Source organism: Sapajus apella, unplaced genomic scaffold, assembly GCF_009761245.1.
Source record: "Sapajus apella isolate SASKATOON/1434 unplaced genomic scaffold, GSC_monkey_1.0 scaffold121, whole genome shotgun sequence".
NCBI lineage: Eukaryota > Metazoa > Chordata > Mammalia > Primates > Cebidae > Sapajus > Sapajus apella.
The window spans coordinates 3547495-3574825 of NW_022437061.1; the positions used below are offsets into that span (position 1 = coordinate 3547495).

The 27331-nt window shown below is 40.1% G+C and overlaps 1 protein-coding gene across 2 annotated transcripts in view; it reads right to left on the minus strand.

The window, feature by feature from the left end:
• The window catches only part of SDAD1 (SDA1 domain containing 1), a 35980-nt gene extending 10179 nt beyond the window's left edge, over nt 1-25801 (minus strand). The window contains exons 1-14 of one of the 2 annotated variants that reach the window (XM_032261047.1): nt 25623-25801; nt 16539-16643; nt 15998-16096; nt 12374-12484; nt 10680-10751; nt 10500-10600; nt 9689-9746; nt 8969-9043; nt 6998-7099; nt 5984-6053; nt 5012-5115; nt 3472-3529; nt 1932-1990; nt 1331-1407 (exon numbers count right to left, since the gene is read on the minus strand). In XM_032261047.1, coding sequence (XP_032116938.1) covers nt 1331-1407; nt 1932-1990; nt 3472-3529; nt 5012-5115; nt 5984-6053; nt 6998-7099; nt 8969-9043; nt 9689-9746; nt 10500-10600; nt 10680-10751; nt 12374-12484; nt 15998-16096; nt 16539-16643; nt 25623-25712 — 1181 coding nt within the window. In that variant the 5' untranslated portion in view covers nt 25713-25801. Of the gene's footprint in view, nt 1-1330; nt 1408-1931; nt 1991-3471; nt 3530-5011; nt 5116-5983; nt 6054-6997; nt 7100-8968; nt 9044-9688; nt 9747-10499; nt 10601-10679; nt 10752-12373; nt 12485-15997; nt 16171-16538; nt 16644-25622 lie in introns of both variants that reach the window. The other variant, XM_032261048.1, reaches the window with a different exon arrangement.
• Between the last annotated feature and the right edge of the window lie 1530 nt (nt 25802-27331).

The window sequence follows — 27331 nt, forward strand, 5'->3', positions numbered from 1 at the left end:
TACATATTGGGTTTTATATAGCTTAGGTCTTTAAAACTGCAGCATGGTAGAGAATCTGAGGTAGGCAGCCTTAGTGGGCTTTCATTCCAGTTACTGCCATTTCCTCTATTAGTGGAATAAGGAACAGTGTCTAGCACACGAAATCAGAGCAGCATTTACTTGCCAACTCTAAGAAGAGATGGGACTAGCTCAAATAAGAAAGGTTAAGGTCTTTAGGGCTATGATCCCAGTAATATTTTCCAAGGAAAATAAAAAGCTGCTGTTCAGATGATCACTTACTTATCAGGACAGATTAGACAATCCTTAAACCAGTGATTATGCTCATTAAATGTTTTTTAGTAAACCAAAAGGGCTACCAAATTGCCCTAGGGAAAAAGAGTGCCTCAATAATTAATCCCTTGTTCCAGAGTTCTATGGTTTGAATGTTCCCTCCAAAACTCATGTGGAAATTTAATTGCCATTGTAATGAATGGTATTAAGAGGAGAGACTCTTAAGAGGTGATCAGGCCTCATGTTGTTATGTCAGGAGAGGGTCCCTTATTGCCAGTGAGTTATAAAAGTGAGTTTGGGCTGGGCGTCGTAGCTCACGCCTGTAATCCCAGCACTTTGGGAGGCTGAGGTGGGTGGGTCACGAGGTCAGGAGTTTAAGACAAGCCTGGCCAAGATGGTGAAACCTCATCTCTACTAAAAATCCAAAAATAAGCTGGGTGTGGTGGTAGGCGCTTGTAATCTGTAATCCCAGCTACTTGGGAGGCTGAGGCAGGGAACTGCTTAAACCCGGGAGGCAGAGGTTGCAGTGAGCCAATATCATGCCACTGCACTCCAGCCTGGGCAACAGAGCGAGACTCCGTCTCAAAAAGAAAAAAAAAAGTGAGTTTGGCCTTCTGTTGGCTCTTGTGCCTTCTGCCAATGACAAAGCAAGGAAGTCCCCACCAGATGCCAAACAGACACCAGTATCATGCCCTTGGACTTCCCAACTCCAGAACCAGGAGCCAAATAAATTTCCTTTATTAGCAGTATAAAACTGACTGAGTTCAGGGTGAGAGAACAGAGGAAAAGCACTCAGATTGCCAATCAATCATTCTTCTGAAAAAGTAAAACTGGTAAAAAACAAAAATGCTAATCAGAAGGACAAGTATCTTTTCTCTTGGCCCCCTTCTCAGAATTCTGACCAATAAAAAAATTACCAAGCCTCCCAAAAAGATTGAAATATATTTTAAACCAATTTTCCGGAGGTGACACTACCAGCTACAACCTTACATCTTGGTAGCTTATAGCAAATCCAGTCCATTAAAAACATATCTTCTGCCTCCAACCAGATTCTACATACCCTACTGTCATGACTTCTCCAGAGTTCTTGTCAGTGACAAAATTGTTGGCCACAGTCATAAGCAATGACTGAATAATCTGAATTGGAAACAAAAAAGAGATGGGTGCTGGTTAAATGTCTGCAGCTACGCAAACACTTGAGGATGAAAGGACAACAGATTATTCACAGGGGAAAACCCAGCCCTCCTCCTTCAGTTTGGGAGTTGGAAGTAACCAAAATTGAGAACGACAAATGAAAACACTCCATTTAGGAATTAAGTGTTCTTCTTGGCTATCCTCAGACTAAATCAAAGAAAGAAATTACAAGCTTTGAAAAATAATCTCTATAAATTTACTAATATTCTTGACCTCCCCTAGTTATATAAAATTTGTTTATTAAACAAAATCAGAATTCGAAATAACTTGTCCAAAAGAAATTTCACTTTTTATGAGCTGCACAACTGAACTTCTTTATAGATGTCCTTAAGAGTTAGTGTCTCTTCTACCTATTAAGAAAATGGGGGAGAGGGGACAGTAACCCTTGTGGGAAAAGTGACCTGAAGTACCTAACAGTAACACTGTGATCCATGCCCTAGATTCAAAATCAGGTTAAAAGTTCTCACCTCTGGGGGTACTAGGTGATGAGAGGCTTGTGCAGCAAACAGAAGGATCTTTGTTACTTCTGAAAATATAAGAGTACAGAAAGTCACAGTCGGTGTATTGCCCTGCCTCTGAGGACCACTGCAAACATGGCAAGCACATTCTGGTCTAAGTGGTATTGCTGCTTATTCTACATGGAACACTCAATCCCCAGATATCTGTTTGGCTCAACCCCTCACTTTCTTCAGGTCCGTGCTCAATAACTGCCTTATCAAAAAGTCTCTCCTGACCACACAATCTAAAACAGAACCTGTCTCGACACTCCCTATTGTCCTTACCCTAATACCTTTTTCTTCTTCAAAACATTTTTCTTTACCTGGACATATTATATGTAGCACTGTCTACATCTCTCCCCAGATGTAAGCTCTATGAGGACAAGGACCTTGTTTTATGTTTACCGTGGAATTCTTAGTGTCTTAATGCAGTGCCTGGCATAAAAATCATTAAATAAAGACTTGCTGAATGAATACACACACACACACACACACACACACACACACACACACACACACACACTCTCTCTCTCTCTCTCTCTCTCTCTCTCACTCTCTCTCTCTCTCTCTCTTCAAAAAGGCAGCATAACATAGGTAACGAACAAGGCCACTAGCAAAAGAAGTGAAGTGAATCCTGATTTGTCACTTATTTGCTGTGTGACTCTAGTCTTTTTTTCCCCTTTCTTTGTATACCTCACAGGACTGATGTGAGGATTAGACAAAATGATGTATGCAAAGCACTTAGCACAGTGCTTGGCATATGTTAGATGCCCAATAAGTGTTAGTTTCCTTCCTACTTTGGTTCAGGATCAAAGACAAGAACAATCATCTCTTCTTTCCTGCTTTTGTGTTGTTTTTCATCAAGAATACATACGAGACCAATGAGAGCCGTGAGATCAAATCCTAACATCTATTACAAAGATACAGAAAAAGTCAAATTTCTTTTTTTTTTAAAGAATTTTCCATGAGTATTTACAGTATTACAAGAAGACTTGCTTTAAGAAACCAATTTGTTGTTGTTTTGTGAGATGGAGTTTTGCTCTGTCACCCAGGCTGGAATGCAATGGCACAATCTCAGCTCACTGAAACCTCCGCCTCCTGGGTTCAAGCAATTCTCCTGTCTCAGCCTCCCAAGTAGGTGGGCAGGTGCCCACCACCATGCCCAGCTAATTTCTGTATTTTTAGTAGAGACAAGGTTTCACCATGTTGTCCAGGCTGGTCTTGAACTCCAGACCTCAGGTAATCCACCCACCTCAGCCTCCCAAAGTTTTAGAATTATAGGCGTGAGCCACCACACCTGGCAGTTGCTGTTGTTTTAAAAAACAACGGTCTCTTAAAGTCGAGCATAATAACAAAACCATGGCAAACTCTAGAGAAAACAAGGGCTTCTCTCCGCTTCTCTAATGTAGAGCACACTGCACTCCTGTCTTCAGTGATTCCAGAACAAAAGGCTTTGCATATTTATTCTATCACCAAGGTCACCAAACGAACATGGCAAGTGGCAGCTTACCTCTTTGGTGGGGCTGCAGAAACCTTTGCAAAAAGGGATAGAAATTGAAGAGGAAGAGCTGTGGAGAGAAAACCAACTTTAATATTGATGCAACTGACACTGTGGTGTTCCATTTCTTCTCAATGTAAATATATCACAAAGCTCAACTAACTGGTGAACACTTTCTTTTTTTCCTCAGTAAACAATCATGCCCTAGGATGATTCAATGTGCTGTATTAACCAAGGAAAGGAACTCTCTCAAATGAGGCTATGCTGCTATCCTCATTATGTAAAGGAGGAGGCAAGTATATGCAGAGTGAACTAGGGGAAGGAGAGGTAAACACAGCACCTAGTATAATTTAATCACCAAAACTCACTCCTGGTTATATTCTTGTATAAGACCAACCACATGGAAGGCGTTACTCTGTACACCATAATTAAGAGGGAAAACATTAACACTCTGGAGTCCACCTAGATAAAGGTGACCAGGGTTATTAAGGAAATGGTAATATTTAACTTCAAGAAGAGAAACTGGAAATAAGCTGGTCTTTTTCAAAGTTCATCAGCTAGGTGGGAATAAACTAATTTTTTCTATTTTAGCCACAGAGCAAAAGTAGGATGGGCCACTGAGAAGCTGCAGGGAAGACTTTGGTTGAACATAATGATGAATGTTCAACTGTAGTCAGTTGTGAAATTCCAGTATCATTTCCCTCAAACCATACTTAAATCACAAATCACTTTTGCTTTCCTATAGAGCTCAAATTCAGTCTGAATGAAATTGCTACACAAATGTAACAAGAATTGATTCTAACTGGGACTACAGCCATGGAGAAAAAGCAATGTAGTTGGTAAAATGTTAACAGGTTTTTCCCAGAGAAAGGGAACAAGTACTTTTACTCATGTGTACTTTTCATTTTCAAATTGATAGATGTCTATATTGTTTGAAAAGGGTTTTGCTTTTCTTTTCTTTTTTATTTGATGTTCAGAGCAGCACCAGTCACAAGATCAAAATGAAAAGGAAAAACCTTAATGGTCATTTCTTCATGGCTTAAATTTCAGGGTATCTCTTTTTCTACAACGGCATCTAGTCTAACAGCATATGTGAAGTTCCATATATATACACCACCGAGGAGCTCTTGCAATTTAATTTAACATAAATAACTAGAGAATTCAGCTTCGCAAACACGACAATTTCCTACTAGAGGGATCTGGAAGTCAGGAAAGTGAAGAAGGGTTAAACAAACAGTGAGATGTAGTAAGTCAATCAAAATACGTGCATTATATTGGCTCAGGAAAATGTGTACGTGAAACAAAGTGAACAAAAAGAATGTAAAAAAGCAGAACATAGTCTGTCCATAAATGGTATATACAAATTAATATCCACAGTATTGCAAAGAAAACGAAGTGATATAGTTATTTTCAGAGATGTTATTCTACAAATTTTATGTGTTTATATGTATGAGGGATAAAGTTAAGCCACTGCTCTACCTAATGGCTTTTCTTTTACCATGGTAAATTCTACTTCAAATATTCACCAAGAGAAACATAATATAATTCAAACCTCATGAATTCCCACCAATCTGGAGATGAGGTTCATGAGCATCATCTTCACTTCAAACCTCTCCTTACAGCACTCAAGCTGTTTTAGTAGTTTTTCTGCAAAATCTGGGAAAAAGAAAATAAAAGAAATACACTGTGCATCCATATGACCTTTATGTAACAGGTGTAGGAAAAATGCAGTAGTCAGATCAGTGAACAGACTGACAAACAGGTGAATATATCAATATATATAATGGTGCCCAAAGTTATGTCTTCATGATTCCCAAGTTTTTTAGCATTAACATTAACATTGACAGATGCTTGCTCCACTTACTAGTACTCTAGAGTCTTGCTTCTTAAAGAGGTAGTCCACAGACCAGCACCTGCTGGTTCACCTAAGAGCTTGCTGGTAATGCAGAAGCTCAGGCCCCACCTCCCCAGGTGATCTGTATGTACATTTAAATTTGAGAAACACTGTTCTACAGCAGGGGTCAGCAAATCTTGCCGTATGTTAGAGTACCGAGAGCCCCAAAGCCCAGCTACACCCCATACCGACTAAATTAGATTCTCTGGGGATAACAGGATCCAAGCATCAGTATAATTTTTATAAATTCCTCAGGTGAGACCAATGTGTGGCCTAGTTTGAGAACTAGTGTTCTTTGGTTTCCACAGACTAGTTTTATTTTTATTTTTTAAAAAAAAGGATCAACAAAAGACCGCCAGCTTATCTAATCAAGAACAATGCCCTATTACAATTGTGTTGTTGAAAACATGAACCTCAGAAAGGCCTGCTCTTCCATATGTTCTGCTATAGACTGGGAATCATTGCTTTAGAAGACAATTCTATAAGTTTCAACCAACTAATAACAACTAAGCATTTATTGACTGTCCATTAAGTGCCAGGGATCTTATATTCCCTGAAAACCCCAAAGGCAGGAAACAAAATAGGCAGAGATAAGGCCAACGAGCAACTCAGAAGTCATAATTACAGCACCTTGGGGATCATGAATCAAGTGAATGGCTGAAAAGTTAAACACCTCTGGTTTTTTCTTCTTCTTTTGTTTCTGAAAGAAAGGGAGAGGAAAAACATATTTAGTTTGAGTTACAGTGATGATGCCCTTAGAACTTAATGCGCTAATACAATAAGGCTGTTATAAAGTCCATTAGACTCTTTAAAAAGAAAACTTTGTTCTAAAAACCTTTTCAACTGGAAGAATTAAAGTTGGTTTTTTCCTTTTAAGATTAAATGTGGGGAATGTTCCAACCATTAGCATCTATGAAACTTACAGGAATCTGGAAATGCAAACATTAGTGATATGGTTTGGCTGTGTCCCCACCCAAATTTCATCTCCAATCGCTGCATGTTAAGGGAGGGACCTGGTGGGAGGTTACTGGATCATGGGGGTGGTTTGCTTTTCTCATGATAGTGAGTTCTCACAAGATCTGATGGTTTAAAAGTGTTTGGCAGATCCCCTATGGCATTCTCTCTCTCTCCTGCTACCATGTTAAGATATGCCTTGCTTCCCCTTTGCCTTTCACCGTGATTTTAAGTTTCCTGAGGCTTCCCCCACCATGCAGAGCTGTGAGTCAATTAAACCTCTATCCTTTATAAATTACCCAGCCTCGGGTTGTTCTTTACAGCTGTGTGAAAATGAACTAATACACTTAATAAACACACAAGGGCCAAATTAATGACTTTCAAAATAATCATTATAAAAATATCAAAGGTACTGCATTCTTCTGACAAAACACATCCAGCCGCATATACAAGCTACATTGATCAGAATAGGTAAAAAGTAAATTTCATTAAACTAATTTGTCCAAGTCGCTGATTTTGCTAGAGCTGAATATATTTTTTCATCTAAAATATTAGTGCTTAAAAATTCATCACACTTTATAAGTCTTCTGAAAATGCTACTCTGATTTTAAATTCTTAAAAGCTTTGGCTAAAAATGACATATTCTTCATTCTAATCACTCCTATCTCATTTTCAATATACAAGTCTCACCTTGAGCACTTTCATTGCCTTTTCCAACTTTTTCTTGTTTTTGGAACTTTTCTTCCCTGTAGCATATTGTACTAGCAGGTCTCTTGCTGTTGGTCCATCATCCTAGAGAAGAAATTACTTTGTAAAATTGTAAACAAGGAAAATCTGCATAGAAGGAAAGTGAGTGAAATCAAACCTTTCACTCACTTCTTGGCTCTTACACTCTTTGCACACAGCTATTAAAAAGGAATACTACTTGCTGGGTGCAGTGACTCACCCCTGTAATCCCAGAACTTTAGGAGGCTGAAGAGGGTGGATCACTTGAGGTCTGGAGTTTGAGACCACCAGCCTGACCAACATGGAGAAACTCTATCTCTACTAAAAATACAAATTAGCCCAGCATGGTGGCAAATGCCTGTAATCCTAGCTACTTAGGAGGCTGAGGCAGGAGAATCGCTTGAACCCAGGAGGCAGAGGTTGCAGTAAGCCAAGATCACATCATTGCACTCCAGCCTGGGCAACAAGAGCAAAACTCCATCTCCAAATGTAAAAAAATTAGCTGGGCATGGTGGCAGAGGCCTGTAATCCCAGCTACTTCAGAAGCTGAGGCAGGAGAACTGCTTGAACCTGGGAGGTGGAGGTTGTAGTTAGCCAAGATGGTGCCACTGCACTCCAGCCTATGCAACAGAGTAAGACTCTGTCTAAAAAAGAAAAAAAGGAAAAAAAAAGACTACTACTTTAAAAATTAAGTAAAAAAGGCTGGGCATGGTGACTCATGCCTGTAATCCCAGCACTTTGGGAGGAAAAGGTGGGTCACTTGAGGCCAGGAGTTTGAGATCAACCTAGCCAACATAACAAAACTGCATCTCTACTAAAAACAAAAAATTAGCTGGACTTGGTGGCACACACCTGTAATCTCAGCAACTTGGGAGGCAGAGGCAGAAGAATCACTTGAGGCTGGAAGGGGGAAGTTAGAGTGAGCTGAGATCATACCACTGCACTCTAGCCTGTCTCAAAAAGAGAGAAAAGAAAATTCAGTAAAAAATATGCATTATTTTTCTTTCTTTTTTTTTTTTGAGACAGAGTCTCACTCTGTCGCCCAGGCAGAGTGGGATAAAGTGTAATGGCACAATCTCAGCTCAGTGCAACCTCCGCCTCCTAGGTTCAAGCGATTCTCCCATCTCAGCCTCCCAAGAAGCTGGGATTTCTGTATTTTTAGTAGAGACGGGTTTCGCCATGTTGGCCAGGCTGGTCTTGAACTCCTGATCTCAAGTGATCTGCCTACCTTGGCCTCCCAAAGTGCTGGAATTACAGGTGTGAGCCACTATGCCTGACCCTCATTTTTCCTTTAAAAACCGTTGTGTTCCTTTACAAATATGCACATAGTTTACTATGGCATATGTATTTCCACTGCCCTATTCTGAAGTATCATTGACTTTTAGAAAGTCTCTCTCTTTTTGTTATTTAGGTTGCCATTTACAATAAAAATGTATTGGTCATACACTGTTTAAAAGATGTTATCACATATTCTAGTACTCTGGTTACCAAAAAACTAAAATGGGGAAGGAGAATTTTGTTTTCTTTTAGAAATTCTAATTTTGATATTTCATGCCATCATAAATCTTGATATTTTTCTTTTAAAGATACCATGATATTACTCCCCTATCTTCTCTATTCTAAATTTCTATGATGTTGACATTACCTCAAAAATATGTTAGTGACAATTTTCATCCTAAATTTACATAGTGAGATATAGGTATAACTTTAGAACTAAGATCAAAATTGAATGAATTGGTTTTACTAATTATTTAACCAATCTTACTGAATACAAGTGACAAATTCCAAGTAGAGTAAAATAGCATGGCAAAATTCAGTAAGAGGACAAAGGTGTCATCTAAGTTTCTATCTAACTTGGGGAGTCACGGACCTTACAATGGGCACTCAGAATAATAATGAAAGGTAAGATTCAGAAGCAGCTATGATTAAACTAACCTCAGATTCGGAGTCACTGTTCTGTTTTTCATCTTCATCTTTCCCAAGAAAGAATGTCAAAGCAGCAACTAATATCTAAAGACCAATGAGAAAAAAGTCAGCTACTTGACTCAACTTACAACAAAGAATAAATCCTTTTGACTACACTTTATACATGTGCATGAACTAAGATCTGAAGAACAAATTCAAAAAGTGGTAGGATTTTTGCTCATTTTTCTTAATTACAAATTGTTTTTGTGTTATTTCTCTAATAAATAATTTTTAAAACTAGATAAAAACTGCTAGGCTCTATATAGTTATCCTTCAAGACTGTCAAGCATTTCTACATCCTCTACAAGAAAAGTGACATTACAGTCCTTCCAACAGACAAAAGTCAAACATTGTCCTTAAATTTCTTTTAGCAGTGCCTAAGCCCAATAGAAGTCAAGAATCACAGGGGAAAACATTTAAAAAAAACCACTAAGACTATTGTTTATTACACAGCAATTTAAAAACTCATAATTCTTTTGATTCCTTTAAAGTTCAGATGGCCCAGGAAAGCAGTATAGGAACAAAAAAAGCATCACTTAACATAAACTGCCCTCTTGCACATCACTGCATGCCTGGTGTGCAGGCATGCAGTTTATGCTGAGTGATGCTTTCTTCCAACTGCATGTAGAAGCAGACCACCCACAGAGAGAGCCACAGAGAGAGTTTTCGCACAGCCCTATGGGCACTCACCTTGGTGACCTTAGAGAAACATGCAGTTGTGATAACATTGACAGTTTTGGCATCATTCCTGAGGGAAGACAATGAGTGCTTTTAAGTAAATTTTCATTCTACTGTATTTCATAGTACAGACAATGGGATATAACAAATGTTTGTGACATACTAAAATTCTCAATTGTAATATTTTGATGTAGGAAGGTAGTGAAGTGAGAAAAAAAACAACTGAGAAGGTCAGGCACAGTGGCTCATGCCTGTAATCCCAGCACTTTGGAGGGCCAAGGCAGGCAGATCACTGGAGGCCAGGGGTTCAAGTCTAGCCTGATCAACATAGTGAAACCCTGTCTCTACTAAAAATACAAAAAATTAGCTGGGCATGGTGGCACATGACTGTAATCCCAGCTACTCAGGAGGCTGAGGCAGGAGAACTGCTTGAACCCGGAGGTGGAGGTCGTGGTGAGCCGAGATCACCCCATTGCACTCCAACCTGGGCAACAAGAGTGAAACTCCAACTCAAAAAAAAAAAAAAAAAAGAACTTCCATGTCATCACCTATAAAATGGGCAATTCCAGATAAGCTACATCTTCTGTTCTCAAGTTGTTCTGAGCGAGGTCATGTCAAAGTGCCCTACCTCAGTAGATGTTCAAGATATGATAACCAATGTTATGAGACATCTGGATTGCCTCTATTTTTACTTCCAACTTAAATCTATGACAGAGGTATATTAAAGAGCTCAAGATCAAAAAAAGTATTTGCATATGTGCTCTGTATTAATTGCAAATGAAAAAAGAGTCTACTTCTCAAGGGACAAATATATATACACTACCAGATGTTCCTTCTGTAGAGTTCAATCATCACATCTAAAGACATTTTGGCTGCGGTTGCATTGCTATCTCTTAACATGGTATACATGAAATTTTGCAGTACCTGAAGAAAAGAAGGAAAAAGAAGACTTAATACACTGATGGTACAATGCTGCAAACATGGAAAACCGAAGAATACTTACTACATTCACTTTATTGTTCTTGTGTTTTGCATTTATATTCTTGATATCAGTCACAATATGTGTGTATAAAGTCTGAGGAAAAGAAACGAAAAATACATACATTAAACCTAACCAACATTTCTATAACCTTGCTAAATTTGAAGAACAGTACAAATGTACAGGATAGCTTAATTTTACCCATTTTTTTATGCTATCACAAAAGAAACCCAAACCAAGCAAATAAACAAAAAAGCAACTACAAAGCAAAGCAAAGTTGTCCTCAAGAGGTTAAACATGGAGTTTAACATAATACAGTGCAATTCTCCTAGGTATACATCCAAGAAAATGAAAAGATCAGTGTTCATACAAACATTCATAGCAGCTTTATTCGTAGTGGCCAAAAAGTGGAAACAACTTAAATTTCCATTTAGTGATGAATAGATAAACAAAATGTGGTGTATCCATACAACAGAATAATATTTGGCAACAAGAAGGAATAAGTACTGATATACACTACAACATGAATGAATCTTGAAAACATTATGCTAAGTAAAAGAATCTAGTCACTATAAGATCACATACTGTATGACTCCACTTATATAAAATTTCCAAAACTCACAAATCTATTGTGACCCAAAGTAGACTGGTGATTACCTAGGGCTAAATGGGATGAGAAAGAGGATTAACTACTAATCGGAATAGAGTTTCTTTTGGGGGTGACAAAATGTTCAAAAATTGATTACAGTGATGGTTGTTCCACTCTGTGAATATACTAAAAACCACTAAATTGTACACTTTAAATGGATGAATTGTACATAAATTATATCTCAATAAAAGTGTTGTTTAAAAAAAAAGTTACTCCATTTACCAAGCACCTAACTGGATGCAGGAAAATACTGGGAATGCAAATATCACTGGTGCCTACATCATGCTCCCATGGACCACTTTTATTCCACAAATTAGTCCAAGAAGTACAATTGCTAAAATCAAACAGTGGTAGTCTCTTAATACTTTGAAAATATTTTTAAAATTAATGAATGTAAACTTAAGTTTTCCTCTCCTTTTTTTCTTTAAATAAAGAAGGGGGTCTTGCTATTTTGCCCAAGCTGGTCTCAAACTCCTGACCTCAACTGATCCTCCCACCTCAGTCTGCCAAAATGCTGGTATTACAGGTGTGAGCCAGTATCCAGCCAAGATTTTCCATCTTAAATTTCTTTAATAAATCTTCAGTTTCTAGTCTTACATAAGCAAATGCAAAGTTGTGGGAAAATGTTAATAACAACAAAAAGTTTTCTGCGGGGGAGTGGGTCAGTTATAGCTGTGAGTACCAATGTCCTGACTTAGGCAGCCGGCATGGTACAGTAGTTAAAGGCTTGGGTTCTGGAACCACAGTTTGGGCTTATATCCAATCCTACCACTAAGAAGCAGTGTGACAATGGGCAACTTATTCTCTCTTTTCCTCAGCCTTTTCATCTGCAAAGTAAGAACAGTAATAAGGAGGATCCCTCCCTCACAGGGCTTTGTGAGTAAATGAGTAAATACACAAAAGCTCTGAGAATGGTGCCTGGCACCATTTTGCATGCACACAATGGTTGCTTTTTTCCTATTATTCTTAACTGTATCCAACAATGTAAAGCATCGATAAGTGAAGGGACAACCAAGTTTTATGTCGCCTCAAAGAAGATGTAGGGAAACATTTTTTTTTTGCTCTTTACCTTTCGGAGAAGCTTATCATGGCAACGTAGAAGTTCAAAGAAGAGCTCTAGCAGGCTTGATGGATTGATGAGATTCTTATTTCTCAGCAAGATCAAAGCTTTGCAAAACGTCTCAGGAAGGAAGAAAACATACCATAAGACGATGATAAAGTTAACAAGGTGAGAAAATAGAGCATATATGTCCCAAACAGCTTAATGTCTTTTACTAACTATATACTACTGTAAGATTCAGAACAGTCAGTCTCTGCCCTCATGGAGCTTGCACTGGGGATAGAGCAGAATGGAGGACAGACAAGCTAAGTAGGCACATAAAAAGGGGATCTAAGAAAGTTAAGTGTCATAGAGGAAGTAAAACAGGCTTATATAATTGATAAATAGTGACTGAGGGAGGGCCACAGGGAGGTCCAGTAAGATCTCTTTTGCAGTGTCAACATACAACAAAACCCTGAATCCATAAACATAATACACTAAATTGGAATAATCAATAAGTTTGTGACCTTACAAGGCCTTCTTTGGAAGTACTGCCAGCACTAAGAATGGCCCAACAGCAGCTGTTGCACCCCTCCCTTTTTTTTGAGACAGGGTCTTGCTATATCGCCCAGGCTAGTCTTGAACTCTTGAGCTCAAGCGATCCTACTTCAGTCTCCTGATTAGCCCGGACTGTAGACTGTAGATACCCAGCTTTTTTTTTTTTTTTTTCTATTTAAGAGATGGATTTTCACTATGTTGCCTAGGCTGGTTTCAAACTCATGGAAACTCCTTAAATGATGCTCCTACTTCAGCCTCCTAAGTAGCTGGGATTACAGGCATGAGCTGACGCATCCAGCAGCTGTAGCATTCTTGGTTACCACCAACTCTTACGTGTAGTACTATCACCCAAATTTTGGCTCTAATGTTATCCTTCATTAGATGAAATATAGTCCTTGAAGAATAGTTGATTCCGAGTCTTGGGGAAGGAAAACCAGTAAGAATGAATTTGAAACTATTTCTGCCAGAATTCAAGGAAGTTTTCAAAAACAGGGGCAAGGCTAGGCATGGTGGCCCACACCAATAATCTCAGCACTTTGGGAGGCTGAGAGGTGGGAGGATCACTTGAGGCTAGGAGTTTTAAGACCAGCCTGGGCAATGTAGTGAGACCTTGTCTCTACAAAAAAATTAACAAAAAAAAAAAAAGAAAGAAAAATTGGCTGGGTACAGTGGCACACATATTGTGGTCCTAGCTACTTGGGTTGCTGAGGTGGGAGGACTGCTTGAGCCCAGAAGCTTGAGACTGCAGTGAGCTAAGATCTTACCACTATACTCCAGCCCGGGGAAGCTGAGTGAGACTCTGTCTAAAAAAACAAAATCAGACAAATTGCTAGATGGACTAAGAAGCTCCCCCTGGCCAGCTGGTGACAATCTGAACATAACTAAAGTAATAATGCTCAAAAAAAGTTTTAAAGTATATAAAAAGGTAGTTATAATGTCAAAGAAACACATACAATTTGATTTTTATTGATTTTATTAAGTAGGTAAGAATTAGTATATATGGATATTTTGTTTTTTTTCCAAAAACAAATGCAATCTGTTTCTATCTGTGTAAGCACGGCAGAGTAAACAAAAACTTCGGAATGATTCAAAAAGTCTTTGAAAAATAGCAAATACACCAGGTAGAAAGAAAGCCCAGCGGTTGCTAAGTATTGGTGGTTATCCCAATAACCATTGAAAAGAGCTTCTTCCAGTGTATTCTAAGCTTCCTCTAAAGAGCAATGTTAACTATACAGACTCAATGCTTTAACTCCTAGCAAAGGAAATCTCTATTGTTTTAAAACCTACTAACCATCATAAAGCACCATAAATAAATATACAGACTTTCTTTCAATTTTTTAAAAAATTTAGAGGCAGGGTCTTGCTATGTTGCCTAGGCTGCAGTGCAGTGGCTATTCACAGACATGCTCATATCACACCTCAGCCTCAAACTCCTGACCTCAAGCAATCCTCCTGCCTCAGCCTCCTGAGAAGTCAGGACTATAGGTGCACCTGACACATTTATTGATTTAATAATCCCAGCACTTTGGGAGGCCAAGGTGGGTGGATCACAAGGTCAAGAGATCAAGATCATCCTGGCCAACATGGTGAAAACAAAAACAAAAACACAGCTAGGTATGGTGGCACCTGCCTGTAATCCCACCTACTCAGGAGGCTGAGGCAGGAGAATAGCCTGAACCCAGGAGGTGGAGATTGCAGTGAGCCAAGGTGGTGCCACTGTACTCCAGCCTGGTGACAGAGCGAGACTCCATCTCAAAAAAAAAAAAAAAAAAAAAAAAAAAAAGCCTACAGACCAGTTTGGTGGGGTGCTGCCAGGAAAATAAAACTTAAAGAAATCCTAATTACTTGGAAAGCCATGAAGTCTCTATACTAAAAATATCAACCTACAAGGACTTCAAGAGTAACATGACACAGGTAAAAGCCTTCAGACTAGTGGTTCAAGTTTGGGGTCCCTTGGACTGTGCTGCCAGGTCCCACATACCAGCTGAGTGTCAATCAGTTGACAACTCAGAACCTGTAACCTTGGCTTGTCTGAGATGGTATTCTTTTTCTTTTTGGTCTAATCGAATTATCAAAATCTTAAAGTAGTATAAAAAGGATAGAAATATAAAAAGCCTGAGAAAATATAATAGAAAACAAAGACAGCATTTCTACAAGTTTTGGTATAGGATATTAGTAAGTTTTGTGATCATATTTGTGTACTTATCTGTTGTAAACAGGTTTGAAAAGCAGATGTTTTAAATTTGGAAGTGTCTTAGGTTGGATTCCTTAGAAACAGAGATTGATTTATTACAAGTGACTTGTTGGGGGTATGCTCTCAGAAGGGAAGTCAAGGAAGGAGGATAGTGCAGAGAAAAGCAAACCAAAGCAAGGATGTGTCCTAGACCAGAGACTAGCTTTAGCCCCATCACAGGAAAGCACTGGAGCACATCCCGCAATGGAGTCAGAGCCACCCTGAGGTAACAGGCTGGGCTTTTGTACCACATGATAATGGGCTGTGGGCTACTGGTAGGAGGACCCCTCCCAGGCAGTAGGACTCAGATTTAGCTGAGGACAATATTCCAGAGAAAGGGCAGCTGAGGGCCACCAGCAGCTGACATTCACAAGTGGGGGAAATGGGTATATGGGGCCTGGTAAAGGGAATCTCAGCAAGGACCCAACCTCAACCACTAAAGGGACAATGATGAGATGAGCAAACTGTCTAATGGATAAGTTTACTAATTTAAGCATTATACAAATGACAAGTTGTAATTAGGGTTCTTCATGCATATGAGATTTGAAGGACCAGCTCAAAAGGTTAAAGAGCATCCTGTAGGGTCAGTGTGCTGGAAGAACAGAAAGATCACAGTGTAGCTGAAAAGGATATGAGATCAGAAACATAGGCAGGAAGCAGATCATGCAGGCACTTTTGAGCCAGGTTATCAAGTTTCAGTTTTACTCTAAGTATAAATGAGAAGCCATAGAAGGATGTTTTAGGAAAAGATAATAATTTACATTTCCAAAGATATTTAGCTGAGAGGCTGTTCTCATTTAAATATATATGAGCACACCACACACGAACACAGCACAATTTATTCATCCAACTACTGGTCCTACCATTCGAAGATCTGGATCCAATACGGTATGATTGCAGGATAGAAGATCTTTCACCTCTTGAGGAAAATTACTTAGATATTCTGGGTAGCAGTGACTAATCTGTAACAAAGCAAAGGCTCTTCTGAAGTTTCTCTCTTTCTCTCCTATAATCAGATGCACACATTTAGGATGTTCTGCAAAAGGAGAATAAAAGGCTATGTTTCATAGAAGTAGACGGTTCCAACAACCTTCTACATGGAATTTCTCCAACGCTTACCATAATTTCTCTAGTGTTAGTAATATTTATGACATGATTTAGTATCTGCTTTTATGATGAATTTGAAGAAAAAAATAGTCTTAAAGTTTTGTCCTAGTTAGTTATGCAAAAAGATCTAGTGGCATCCTCTAACTCATGATAGGGAGAAAATAAAATTTGCAAAAAGAGCAAGTTAGAAATAATTAAAGTTCCCATTCCAGAGTGGAATAAGGTTGAGTACCAGTAGAAAAAATATTCAGCAACTGTGTGTAACACTGGTCTTTATTTAAGAAATTATCTTCTTACCTGTGCCATAAACATCACCAGCTCTGCTAGTTCTTTGCTGGGTTTATTTGGTTGCAATTTGAAAATCTCCACATTGGATTTGTAGTGATTATACTGCTGTAGAAACTATAGAAAAATAAAATTTAAGTTTGTCACATTCTACTACATGACTTTCTCAGTACGGAAATTCTTAGTAGAAAATTTTTGACAATCACATGGACAAAAAGATATTGCAAAAGTATATAAAAACACTCCTTTTGCTTTATCTGCATTCTTCAAAGTGAGTTTTTAAAGATCTGAAAACATCACAGATAATCTAAACACCCTTTCCTTAGAATTATCATTACAAGTTTAGGCAGCATAGTGTAAGAACAGTGAAGCATGAATCCCAAAGCTCAGACTGTGGCCCTGTGTTGCCAGTTATATCTAAATGATCCCTACTTGCTGGGTGTAGTGGCACACAGCTGTAATCCCAGCACTTTGGGAAGCCAAAGTGGGTGGATTACTTGAGCCCAAGAGTTTGAGATGAAACTGGGTAACATAGGGAGACCGTCTCTCTATAAAAAATATAAAAATTAGCAGGGTGTGGTGGTGTGCATCTGTAATCCCAGCTACTCAAGAGGCAGAAATGGGATGATCACTTGAGCCCGGGGCGGTTGAGACTGCAGTGAGCTATGATCATGCCACTGCACTCCAGCCTGGGCAACAGAGAGAGACTCTGTCTCAAAAAATAAAAATAAAAATAAATGACCCCTACTACCATGTCCATGTACGCAGAGCACTCAGATCAGTAGAAAAATAACAGGTCGGGCTGGGCGCAGTGGCTCATGCCTGTAATCCCAGCACTTTGGGAGGTCGAGGCAGGTGGATCACGAGGTCAGGAGTTTGAGACAAGTCTGGCCAAGACGGTGAAACCCTGTCTCTACTAAAAACACAAAAATTAGCCGGGCATGGTGGTGGCGGGCATCTGTAATCCCAGCTACTTGGGAGGCTGAGGCAGGAGAATCACTTGAACCCGGGAGGCGGAGTTTAAAGTAAGCAAAGATCATGCCACCGTACTCTAGCCTGGGTGACAAAATAAAACTCTGAAAAAAAAAAAAAAAAAAAAAAAAAAAAAAGAAAGAAAGAAAGAAAGAAAGAAAGAAAGAAAGATAGATAGATAGGTAACAGGTCAGAAATGTAAATTATATCTCAAGTATATGAAGCTCTCCAGTCAAAATCCTGCCCCCCAACCTTTTTAAATTATAGTTTTAAGTTCTGGGATACATGCGTAGAACATGCAGGTTTGTTACATAGGTATACACGTGCCATGGTGGTTTGCTGCACCCATCAACCTGTTATCTACATTAGGTATTTCTCCTAATGCTATCCCTCCCCTAGGCCCCGACAGGCCCCCGTGTGTGATGTTCCCCTCCCTGTGTCCATGTGTTCTCATTGTTCAATTCCCACTTATGAGTGAGAACATGTGGTGTTTGGTTTTCTGTTCCTGTGTTAGTGTGCTGAGAATGATGTTTTCCAGCTTCATCCACGTCTCTACAAAGAACATGGACTCATCCTTTTTCATGGCTGCATAGTATTCCATGATATATATGTGCCACATTTTCTTTATCCAGTCTATATTTGATGGGCATTTGGGTTGGCTCCAAGTTTTTGCTATTGTGAATGTGCTGCAATAAACATACATGTGCATGTATCTTTATAGCAAAATGATTTATAATCCTTTGGCCATATACCTAGTAGTGGGATTGCTGGGTCAAATGGTATTTCTGGTTCTAGATCCTTGAGGAATCACCACACTGTCTTCCACAATGGTTGAACTAATTTACACTCTCACCAACAGTGAGAAAGCGTTCCTATTTCCCCACATCCTCTCCAGTATCTGTTGTTTCCTGACTTTTTAATGATCACTATTCTAACTGGCATGAGAATGGTATCCCATTGTGGTTTTGATTTGCATTTCTCTAATGACCCATGATGATGAGCTTTTTTCATGTTTGTTGGCTGCATAAATGTTTTCTTTTGAAAAGTGTCTGTTCATATCCTTCACTCACTTTTTGATGGGGTTGTTTTTTTCTTATAAATTTGTTTAAGTTCCTGGTAGATTCTGGATATTAGCCCTTTGTCAGATAGATAGATTGCAAATATTTTTTCCCATTCTGTAGGTTGCCTGTTCATTCTGATGATAGTTTCTTTTGCTGTGCAGAAGCTCTTTGTTTTAATTAGATCCCGTTTGTCAATTTTGGCTTTTGTTGCCACTGCTTTTAGTGTTTCAGTCATGAAGTCTTTGTCCATGCCTATGTTCTGAATGGTATTGCCTAGGTTTTCTTCTAGGATTTTTATGGTGTTAGGTCTTATGTTTAAGTCTTTAATACATCTTGTGCTAATTTTTGTATAAGGTGTAAGCAAGGGGTCGAGTTTCACGTTTCTGTATATGGCTAGCCAGTTTTCCCAACACCATTTATTAAACAGGAAATTCTTAACCCACTGCTTGTTTTTGTCAGGTCTGTCAAATATCAGATGGTTGTAGATGTGTGATGTTATTTCTGAAGCCTCTGTTCTGTTCCATTGGTCTATATATCTATTTTGGCACCTTTTTTTTTTTTTTTTTTTTTTTAGAGACTAGGTCTCCCTCTGTCACCCAAGCAGGATTACAGTGGCTCAATAATAGCCCACTGCCACCTCAAACTCCTGGGTTCAAGTGGTCCTCTTCCCTCAGCCTCCTACGTAGCTGGGACCACAGACGTTTACTACCATGCCTGGCTGATTTTTCATTTTTATTTTTTGTAGAGACGGAGTCTCTTTATGTCGCCCAGGCTGGACTCAAACTCCTGGCCTCCCAAAATGCTGGGATTATAGGTGTGAGCCATAGCACTCGGCTCCCTTGTTCTTTGAAATATCAATTAAAACTTTATGCTAGAGCTCTAGACAGGATGTGTTAACAGCCAATAGCAAGAGACACATGGAAATAATAATAGCTTCCCCTTATTCAGCACTTGTTATGTACTAAGCTCCTTAAGCACATCATCTCATTTACTTATGTTTAGTTGTAATAGGAACCCAATAATCAAACATTGGAATTCACCAGGCCTCAGTTCCACGCCTTACAGCTAACTACTTTCCACCCATAGTCCACATCTTTAGATTGTGTGTAAGACACACACACACACACACGCACACTCACTCACTCTCTCTCTCTCATCATCCCTACCTGGTCCAGTGAACTCTCAATTCATATATCCAGTCACCTATCTGACATCTCTGTTTAGGTGTCTAAACAGATGTCATTAACTTAGCATGGTCAAAAAACATAACTTGATTTCCCCAACAAAACTGCCAGGCCTCTTGCTTTTTCCAAGAGCAGGAGTCAAGTCCCTACATGCTTCAGATAGAACCACTTCTCTCTTGACCCAACAACTCCACTGAATAGGAATGAGGAGAGGGCCGCAGAACTCTTCATGTTCCTGACAAAATCCTCACCCCATTTCTTCCCACACCCCACCCATGGCCCAGCTAACACAATTTACCTGACTTGAGATGATCAGGACTAATCTCATTACGCTCTATGTGCATCAGTCACCACAAGATCCCAATATTCCCCAGCCATCCCTCATCTCCCTCACTGTAATCCTCATACCACTAGAATCCTGAAACTCTTAGCATGGGGCCAAGGCATCTAAACCTCTTTTAAACAGCCCAGTCATTCAGATGCTCTATGGGAACAGCAGTTTTTTCTTGACACACTCCTACGTTGTTTTCTTTCTCCCAGCACGGATGAGTCAGTAGGAGTCCTCCTTGTTCGCCAATGCTACTTCAGAGACTTATATCCCTCCAGATTAATATTCTTTCTTCTTAACTGTCCTCACCCCAGCTTTGAACCTTACGCCACAAGACCCACTATTCCTCCTTGCAGTCATCTAAGGACTAGGGTTATCCCCACATTTCTTGAACATTTCAGCTCTTTGCTTTCTCACCCTCTAACACAATTCCTATTATAATACCTGTACTTAGTAATTTTGTATCCACGTGGAGGGTCTTTACAATAACCTGGCCCCTCATCACCCTGACCTCTTCTTCTCTAATCATTTTGAACTTACTGTATCTCAGCACTCACTCCCATGGTCACACCTTAAACGCTGTCATTACCAATAACTATATTACAACTTCATAATCTCAACTAGAGGTATATTCCTCTCTAACTACAACTCCGATTTTCCAAACTCCAACGATACTTTAGTCTCATCAGAATCCACAGTCCACTGAGTCTACTACCTTTCCACTTCACCTAACCAACCCCCACCCCAACTTCCCTTCTTATCCAGCTTCAATTTCATGATCAATCATTATAATCACCTCCATGCATATACCTCAACTCACTTGCCCGTTTCTGTTATCATTATACCCATTTGGTAAAATGCCCACCCTGTGCTTTCCTTCTCTACAGCTATACTCCCAGAGCTGAATATGGTTGGAGAAAGTCGGCTAATTGGTGTCATTTTATTTATTTATTTATTTTTAGAGCCAAGGTCCTTCTGTCACCCAGGTTTCTGTGCAGTGGTGCCATCGTGGCTCATTGCAGCATCAAACTCCTGGGTTTAATCAATCCAGCTGCCCTAGCCTCCCAATTAGCTTCCAATCATACTCACAACTACAAACCTCAAATAAGCCCTGAGTGTACTCTAGCAACCTCATTACATTTCTCCAGTCCCCTCACTTTCCCACTTTCCTGGACAACCATTTCATACTTTGCATTCTGTCCTCAAATCTCACTTTTTCCCTGTCCTCATTCTCAGCAGATGATCTTATCTCCAATTTCACTAGGAATATAAGCAATCTGAGGATAATTTCCATTTAACCACTTACCTTCTCCTGTGCTCATTTACTTTACCTTCTCTCCTATAAAAGCTATCAGGCCACCATCTAAGCCTAGCCCTTCCAGGTATGCATTAGATTCTAAACCTTGTAATGTCACTCAATCAAGGTCTTTGCGCCACTAGTCCCCACCTCCCATTTCCTGCCTCAACAGGTTCTGCCCCAACAGTATATAGATATGCTGTTCTTTCTGGCCACCTTAAAACACACACACACACACACACACACACACACACACACACACACACACTTTATTGGCTGAGCGCGGTGGCTCATGCCTGTAATCCCAGCACTTTGGGAGGCTGAGGCAGAAGGATTGCATGGTCTCAGCTTGGAGATCTGCCTAGGCAACATAGCAAGACCTCATCTCTACAAAAAAGTCAGCTGGGCATGGTGATCACACACCTGTGGTCCCAGCTACTCAGGAGGCTGAGGCGGGAGGACTGCTTGAGCCCAGGAGGTTCAGGCTGCAGTAAGCTGTGATCACACCACTGAACTCTGGCCTGGGCAACAGAGCAAGATTCTGTCTTATTTAAAAAAAAAAAAAAAAAAACTTTTCTTGATTCCACTTTACTCTCTACCTTCTACTCAATTTCTCTCTTCTTTTCAGAAAAAGTCCTTTAAAGAGTTGTCCACATATGTTGCCTAATTGCCCTCCTTTTTCAAAACAACCTTTAAATTGAGATATAATTCATGTACCATAAAATTTACCCCTTGAAGTACAGTTCAGCTCTTTAGTATGTTCACCAAGTTGTACAACTATAAGTTTTTCATCACCACAAAAAGAAACCTCAATCTATTAGCACTTATTTCCTATTCCCCTTACCCTCAGCTCTGGCAACCACTGATCTACTTTCTGTCTATATAGATTCACCTATTGTGGACATATTCTGTTCATATACATAGAATCATACTCTAATTGCTTTTAAACTTTCTGTAATCAGATTTGTGCACCCATTCCTCTTCCCAAACTGCTCATATCAGAGTAGCCAATGACATCCATGTCGCTAAATTTTTTTTTTTTTGAGATGGAGTTTCACTCTTGCTGCCTAGGCTGGAGTGCAATAGTGCTCACTGCAACCTTCATTTCCCAGGTACAAGCGATTCTCCTACCTCAGCCTCCAAGTAGCTGGGATTACGGGCACCCACCAACACGCCCAGCTAATTTTTGTATTTTCAGTACAGACAGGGTTTCACCATGTTAGTCAGACTGGTCTCGAACTCCTGACCTCAGGTGAAGTGCTAAGATTACAGGCATGAGCCACCACACCCGGCCCCATGTTGCTAAATTTAATGGTCAACTTTCAGTGTTTATCTTCTTTGATTCATCAGCATCTGACAAGCTTAGCCTCTCCCTCCCTTGGGAATATCTTCTGTACTCACCTTCCAGATCACCTCCTGGTTTTCCTCCTAACTTCCACTGGCTGCTTTCTCAGTCCCTTTTTCTAGTTAATCAGAAACTCACTGGCCTAAATGTCGGGAATCCCCAAGGATTTCTCTACCTACCCAATCCAGGATCTAATCACCCTTCTTACTACTTCCACTGTTACCAACCTGGCACCACTCAACCCAGCATCATCTCTTGCTGTGGATAATTCCAACAGCCTCTTATGCAGTGTCTCTGCTTCTATCTTTGCCCTCCCACATACACATACAGTCTATTCTCAAAACAAGTCAGGGTGATCTTGTTCTTATATAAGGTGGTTCATGTATTCATCTACTCAAAACCCTGTGAAAGCTTCCATCTCACTGGGAGGTAGAATCCCCAATTCTCCCCCTTTCCTCACTCCCCATTTGGAGCCATACTGGCCTTTATGTTCCTCAAACCCACCAGGCATACCTGCCCCAGAGTCTTTACATCTTCTGTTCCTTCTGCCTAGATCATTCTTCCTAACCATACTCACAGCTCTCCCTCATGTTCTTCAGGTTTTTACTCAAAGGTTACTATTTCAAGACCTTCCCTAACTATCTGATTTAAAACTGCAATACTCATCTCATCCCCGACATTCATAAGTACTTTCCTATTGTCTCTTTTCACAGCATTTTCATTATTTAACATACTATATTACTTGTTATTGTATATCACCCCATACCTGAATGTCATTTAATGAGCACAGGATTTTTATCAGTACAGCTCTACCATATAGTCCCAGGGTCCAGCATTGTGCCTTACATATAGCAGGTAATCAACAGTATTTGTCATATGGATGAACTTCAGTAAATGGCACTATCATCTACCTAGACACAGAAATAAAAAACCTGGGTGATCCTTCATTCCTTCTTTCTTCCTTGTTCCCCACATCCACTCCAACAGAAGGTTCTACTAGCTCTACCTCCAGGTAGAACAGCACCAATCTTTGTCCATAATTCCAGTGACACCACCATCCCTTGCCCGGATTATTCTGAGATCCATTATATTAGTTACCCTGCTTCCAGTCTCGCTCCTCTACGATCCACTCCACATGTAACTTCCAAAGTAAATTCTTAAAAATATAAGTTAGATCATGTCACTCTCCTGCTTAAAACTCTTCAATCACTTCCCCAGGCACTCAGAGTAAAATCCGAACTCGTTACCAGGGCCTAAGAGGCCCTGACTATTCTGACCCCTGCCTGCGTTTCCTATATAATCTTCCAATGCCCTCTTCTATGCTGGCTACACTTTAGCTACACTGGGTGCTTCTCTGCTTTTTTTTCCACCAGGAGCTTCTGCACTTCCTATTCCCTGTATCTAGAATGCTCTTGACCTACCTAGCTCAGTATCATCATTGCAGAGCCACCTTCCCTGTTTACGGGGTCTAAACCAGCAGCCCCCAATTCTAACCTATTCCTATCTGGTTTTATTTTCTTCATAGTCTTTACCATAAGTCTACCCTCACTTGAATGTAAGTACAAGAGAAAAATGCATTCTTATCTGTCTTATTCATCATTGTACCCCAGTGCCTACCTAGAATTATGTCAACACACAGTAGGTATTACATATGTGATTTTACATATATACTTGTTAAATGAATTAAACAGGTAGTTATTATTCCCTTCTTACATATTAAAATACTCACACAGGCTCAACGATTAACCCACTTCAGTTACACAACTGGTTAACAACAGAGTCAGGAGTAGGTTATCTAACGGAACTATACAGACTCTCAACTTATCACTTTCTTTGCAAACGGCTATACGGTGCTTTAAGTATCTCAAGGTCTTGCCTATGCTACCTAACTTCTTGTATTGTTTCCTACTCTTTATTTACACTACCTTGATCCTTAGAGAGGCTCTCTCTACTGGTGACCTAAGCCACTGAGACTGCCATGTGTTAAAAAAGCACTCATAAAATATCTACATGTGGAAATTTGGGGGAGGAGAGAAGTGAGAATGGCAATGAAAAAATGAGTAATTGTGTTAGCCACCGAACAAATCACAATCTGGTAGGAAGCTGGTAGGAAGCAGCACAAACACGTAATTGCAGCAAATGCCTAGCAGAGATACCTGTTTAATGCCTGTCTGATAAATGGGTGCCCGAAGGAAGCACCTGCCCGATTAACATATCAAAATCACTTTCATTTTGTCGGTACTCGGTTCAAACATCCCTAATGTTCACAACTTATATGAGGTTAGTATACAAAGCCCATCACAATGAGGGCCTAATTTTTCAACCTAATCTTTTCCCGAAGCTAATTCTGACGTCCGTGTCATGCCAGTTTCCGATAAGTTTGAATCCCGGCTTAACTACATATATAGTAAGCTCCCGAGTCTGTCCCTTGTTCTTGAGAACCCCCCACTCTTTCCCGGCACAGTCCAGGGTACACAGCAGACTCTCAGAATCGGACGTCAATAGAAAGCGTTCTAACATACGATTCATCCGGTGTTACCCACTAATTCAAGTTTGGGATTTCTGAAAAGAGGCTGAGAAACCTGCGTGGAAGTTGGAGGTTGAGTGCGGCCCATTTGTCTCTCTCTCCACCTCCGTGCCGTCGGAGAAAAATCTTAAAACAAAATGGTTTTAAAGGTGTTTCGCGGTAGCAGAGTCTACAGGGCAGGTAGAAAATCCAAACGGGCAACAGATTTTCAAGAGAATCCTAAAGCATGTCCCTTTCCCAACTTCTTCTCTGGAAGGACCCCTGAACCTATGAGAAGAACACGCGGCGAGCCTGGATCCCAGCCCCACTCCATGCTTCCCCCCTCCGGCCTCTCAACCATCCACCATCCGGCCTCTTAGCGTCGGCCCCTCCGCACTCCCACCTCCTCGATGTAGGCCGGCGGATCTCGCTTAATCAGATTCTGTAACTGCGGCAGGTTGCTGGGCAGCTTGTTGTTGTTTCTGCTTGCCATTGTGGCTGCAGACCCGAGACTGCCAGCAGCCGCCAATCTCTGCCAGCTGGAGCTTGGACTCGTGCTTCCGTGTACGACCGGAAACAGCACAGGAGACACTCTACAGACGGCACCGCAGTGGTTCTTAAAGCGAGCTATGCTACGGAAGCCTCGGAGTGTCAAATTTACTCTCGCTGAAAAGCTCTGTGATATCTCGGCAGAACTAGCTACCCCAGTCCCGCCCCTCGCCCTTGGGCATATGCTGCTACTACTGCCTAGCGTTTCTGAAAGGATCTAAAATGTAAATTTTTTCACGTGTATTATTATATTTCATCATCCCGACACCCATATGAATCACAAAAATGAGGATTAATCGTTTATTTTTAATCCCACAGTCTAAAGTTAGAAACCGAAAAGAACCATAGCACTATTCCCTTTTAGAGAGGAGAAAAAGAGCAATGAAGGTCATATAAATTAATCTGTATGATTTTTAAATATGTTTTTATTTTGGTTTTGGTTGTTTCAATTTATCGTGACCCAACAAGAGTGCTGGATAAAATGTGATCATGTTGACCATTACAAAGTGCAATTAATCCATAGTTAAAATTTAACCATTGTTATAAGCTTTGTAAGCACTCCACAGACAGAGTTTTTAATTTAGATCCTGGTAATTCGAAAGGGGGAATACATTTCTACAATCTCTCTTTTTCTCTCTCTTTTTTTATTTTTTAATTTTTCTTTTTTTTGCTCTGAGTAGCAGGGAATCTACAATCTCAAGGTGTACACAACTCAATAAGGGTCGAATGAATGAGGTAGGGTACAGTTAATACAAAAATTAGAGAAAAAAAATCCCTAATTATCCACTTGGTGCCAGGCACTATTCCAAGCACTTGTGTTAACTTAATCCTTAGAACAGCCCTCTAAAATAGGTGCTATTTTTATCTCCATTTTACAGAAGAGGAAACAAGCTTAGGGAGGTTGACTGCCTCAATTCACAGCTTGTGAGGAAGATGAGATTTCAATCTAAGCAGTCTTGATTGTAACTACATGAGAAAAACATAGCCGAACAGCTGGTAGCTGGTTGCTGCTCTGGCATGATAGCTAGACGGTAATGTTCTGCTTAACCAAAACCATTTTGCAGAACACCAACCTTATCTGTGACAAGACAAAATGAGCCCCAAACAAAACGACTCTGTAATCACATCTGCAAGCAAAATAAAGAACGCTCCGCAAACCATGTTATTCAGCTACATTTGGAGAATCATTTATTTATTAATTATCAAATCAGTTACCTGCGAAGTTAAGAAATCAATGTAAGCCATAAATCTTTTTTAAAAAGCATAGATTTAAGTTAAATTTTTTTGGTTACGTTGTTTCAGTGAGGGCATAAAAAGCATTCTCAGCCAGGCACGGTGGCTCACGCCTGTAATCCCAGCACTTTGGGAGGCCGAGGCAGGTGGATCACCTGAGGTCAGGAGTTCGAGACCAGCCTGGCCAACATGGTGAAACCCTGTCTGTACTAAAAATACAAAAATTAGCTGGGCATGGTGGCGGGTGCCTGTAATTCCAGCTACTCGGGAGGCTGAGGCAGGAGAATCGCTTGAACCCAGAAGGCAGAGGTTGCAATGAACAAGAGTGAG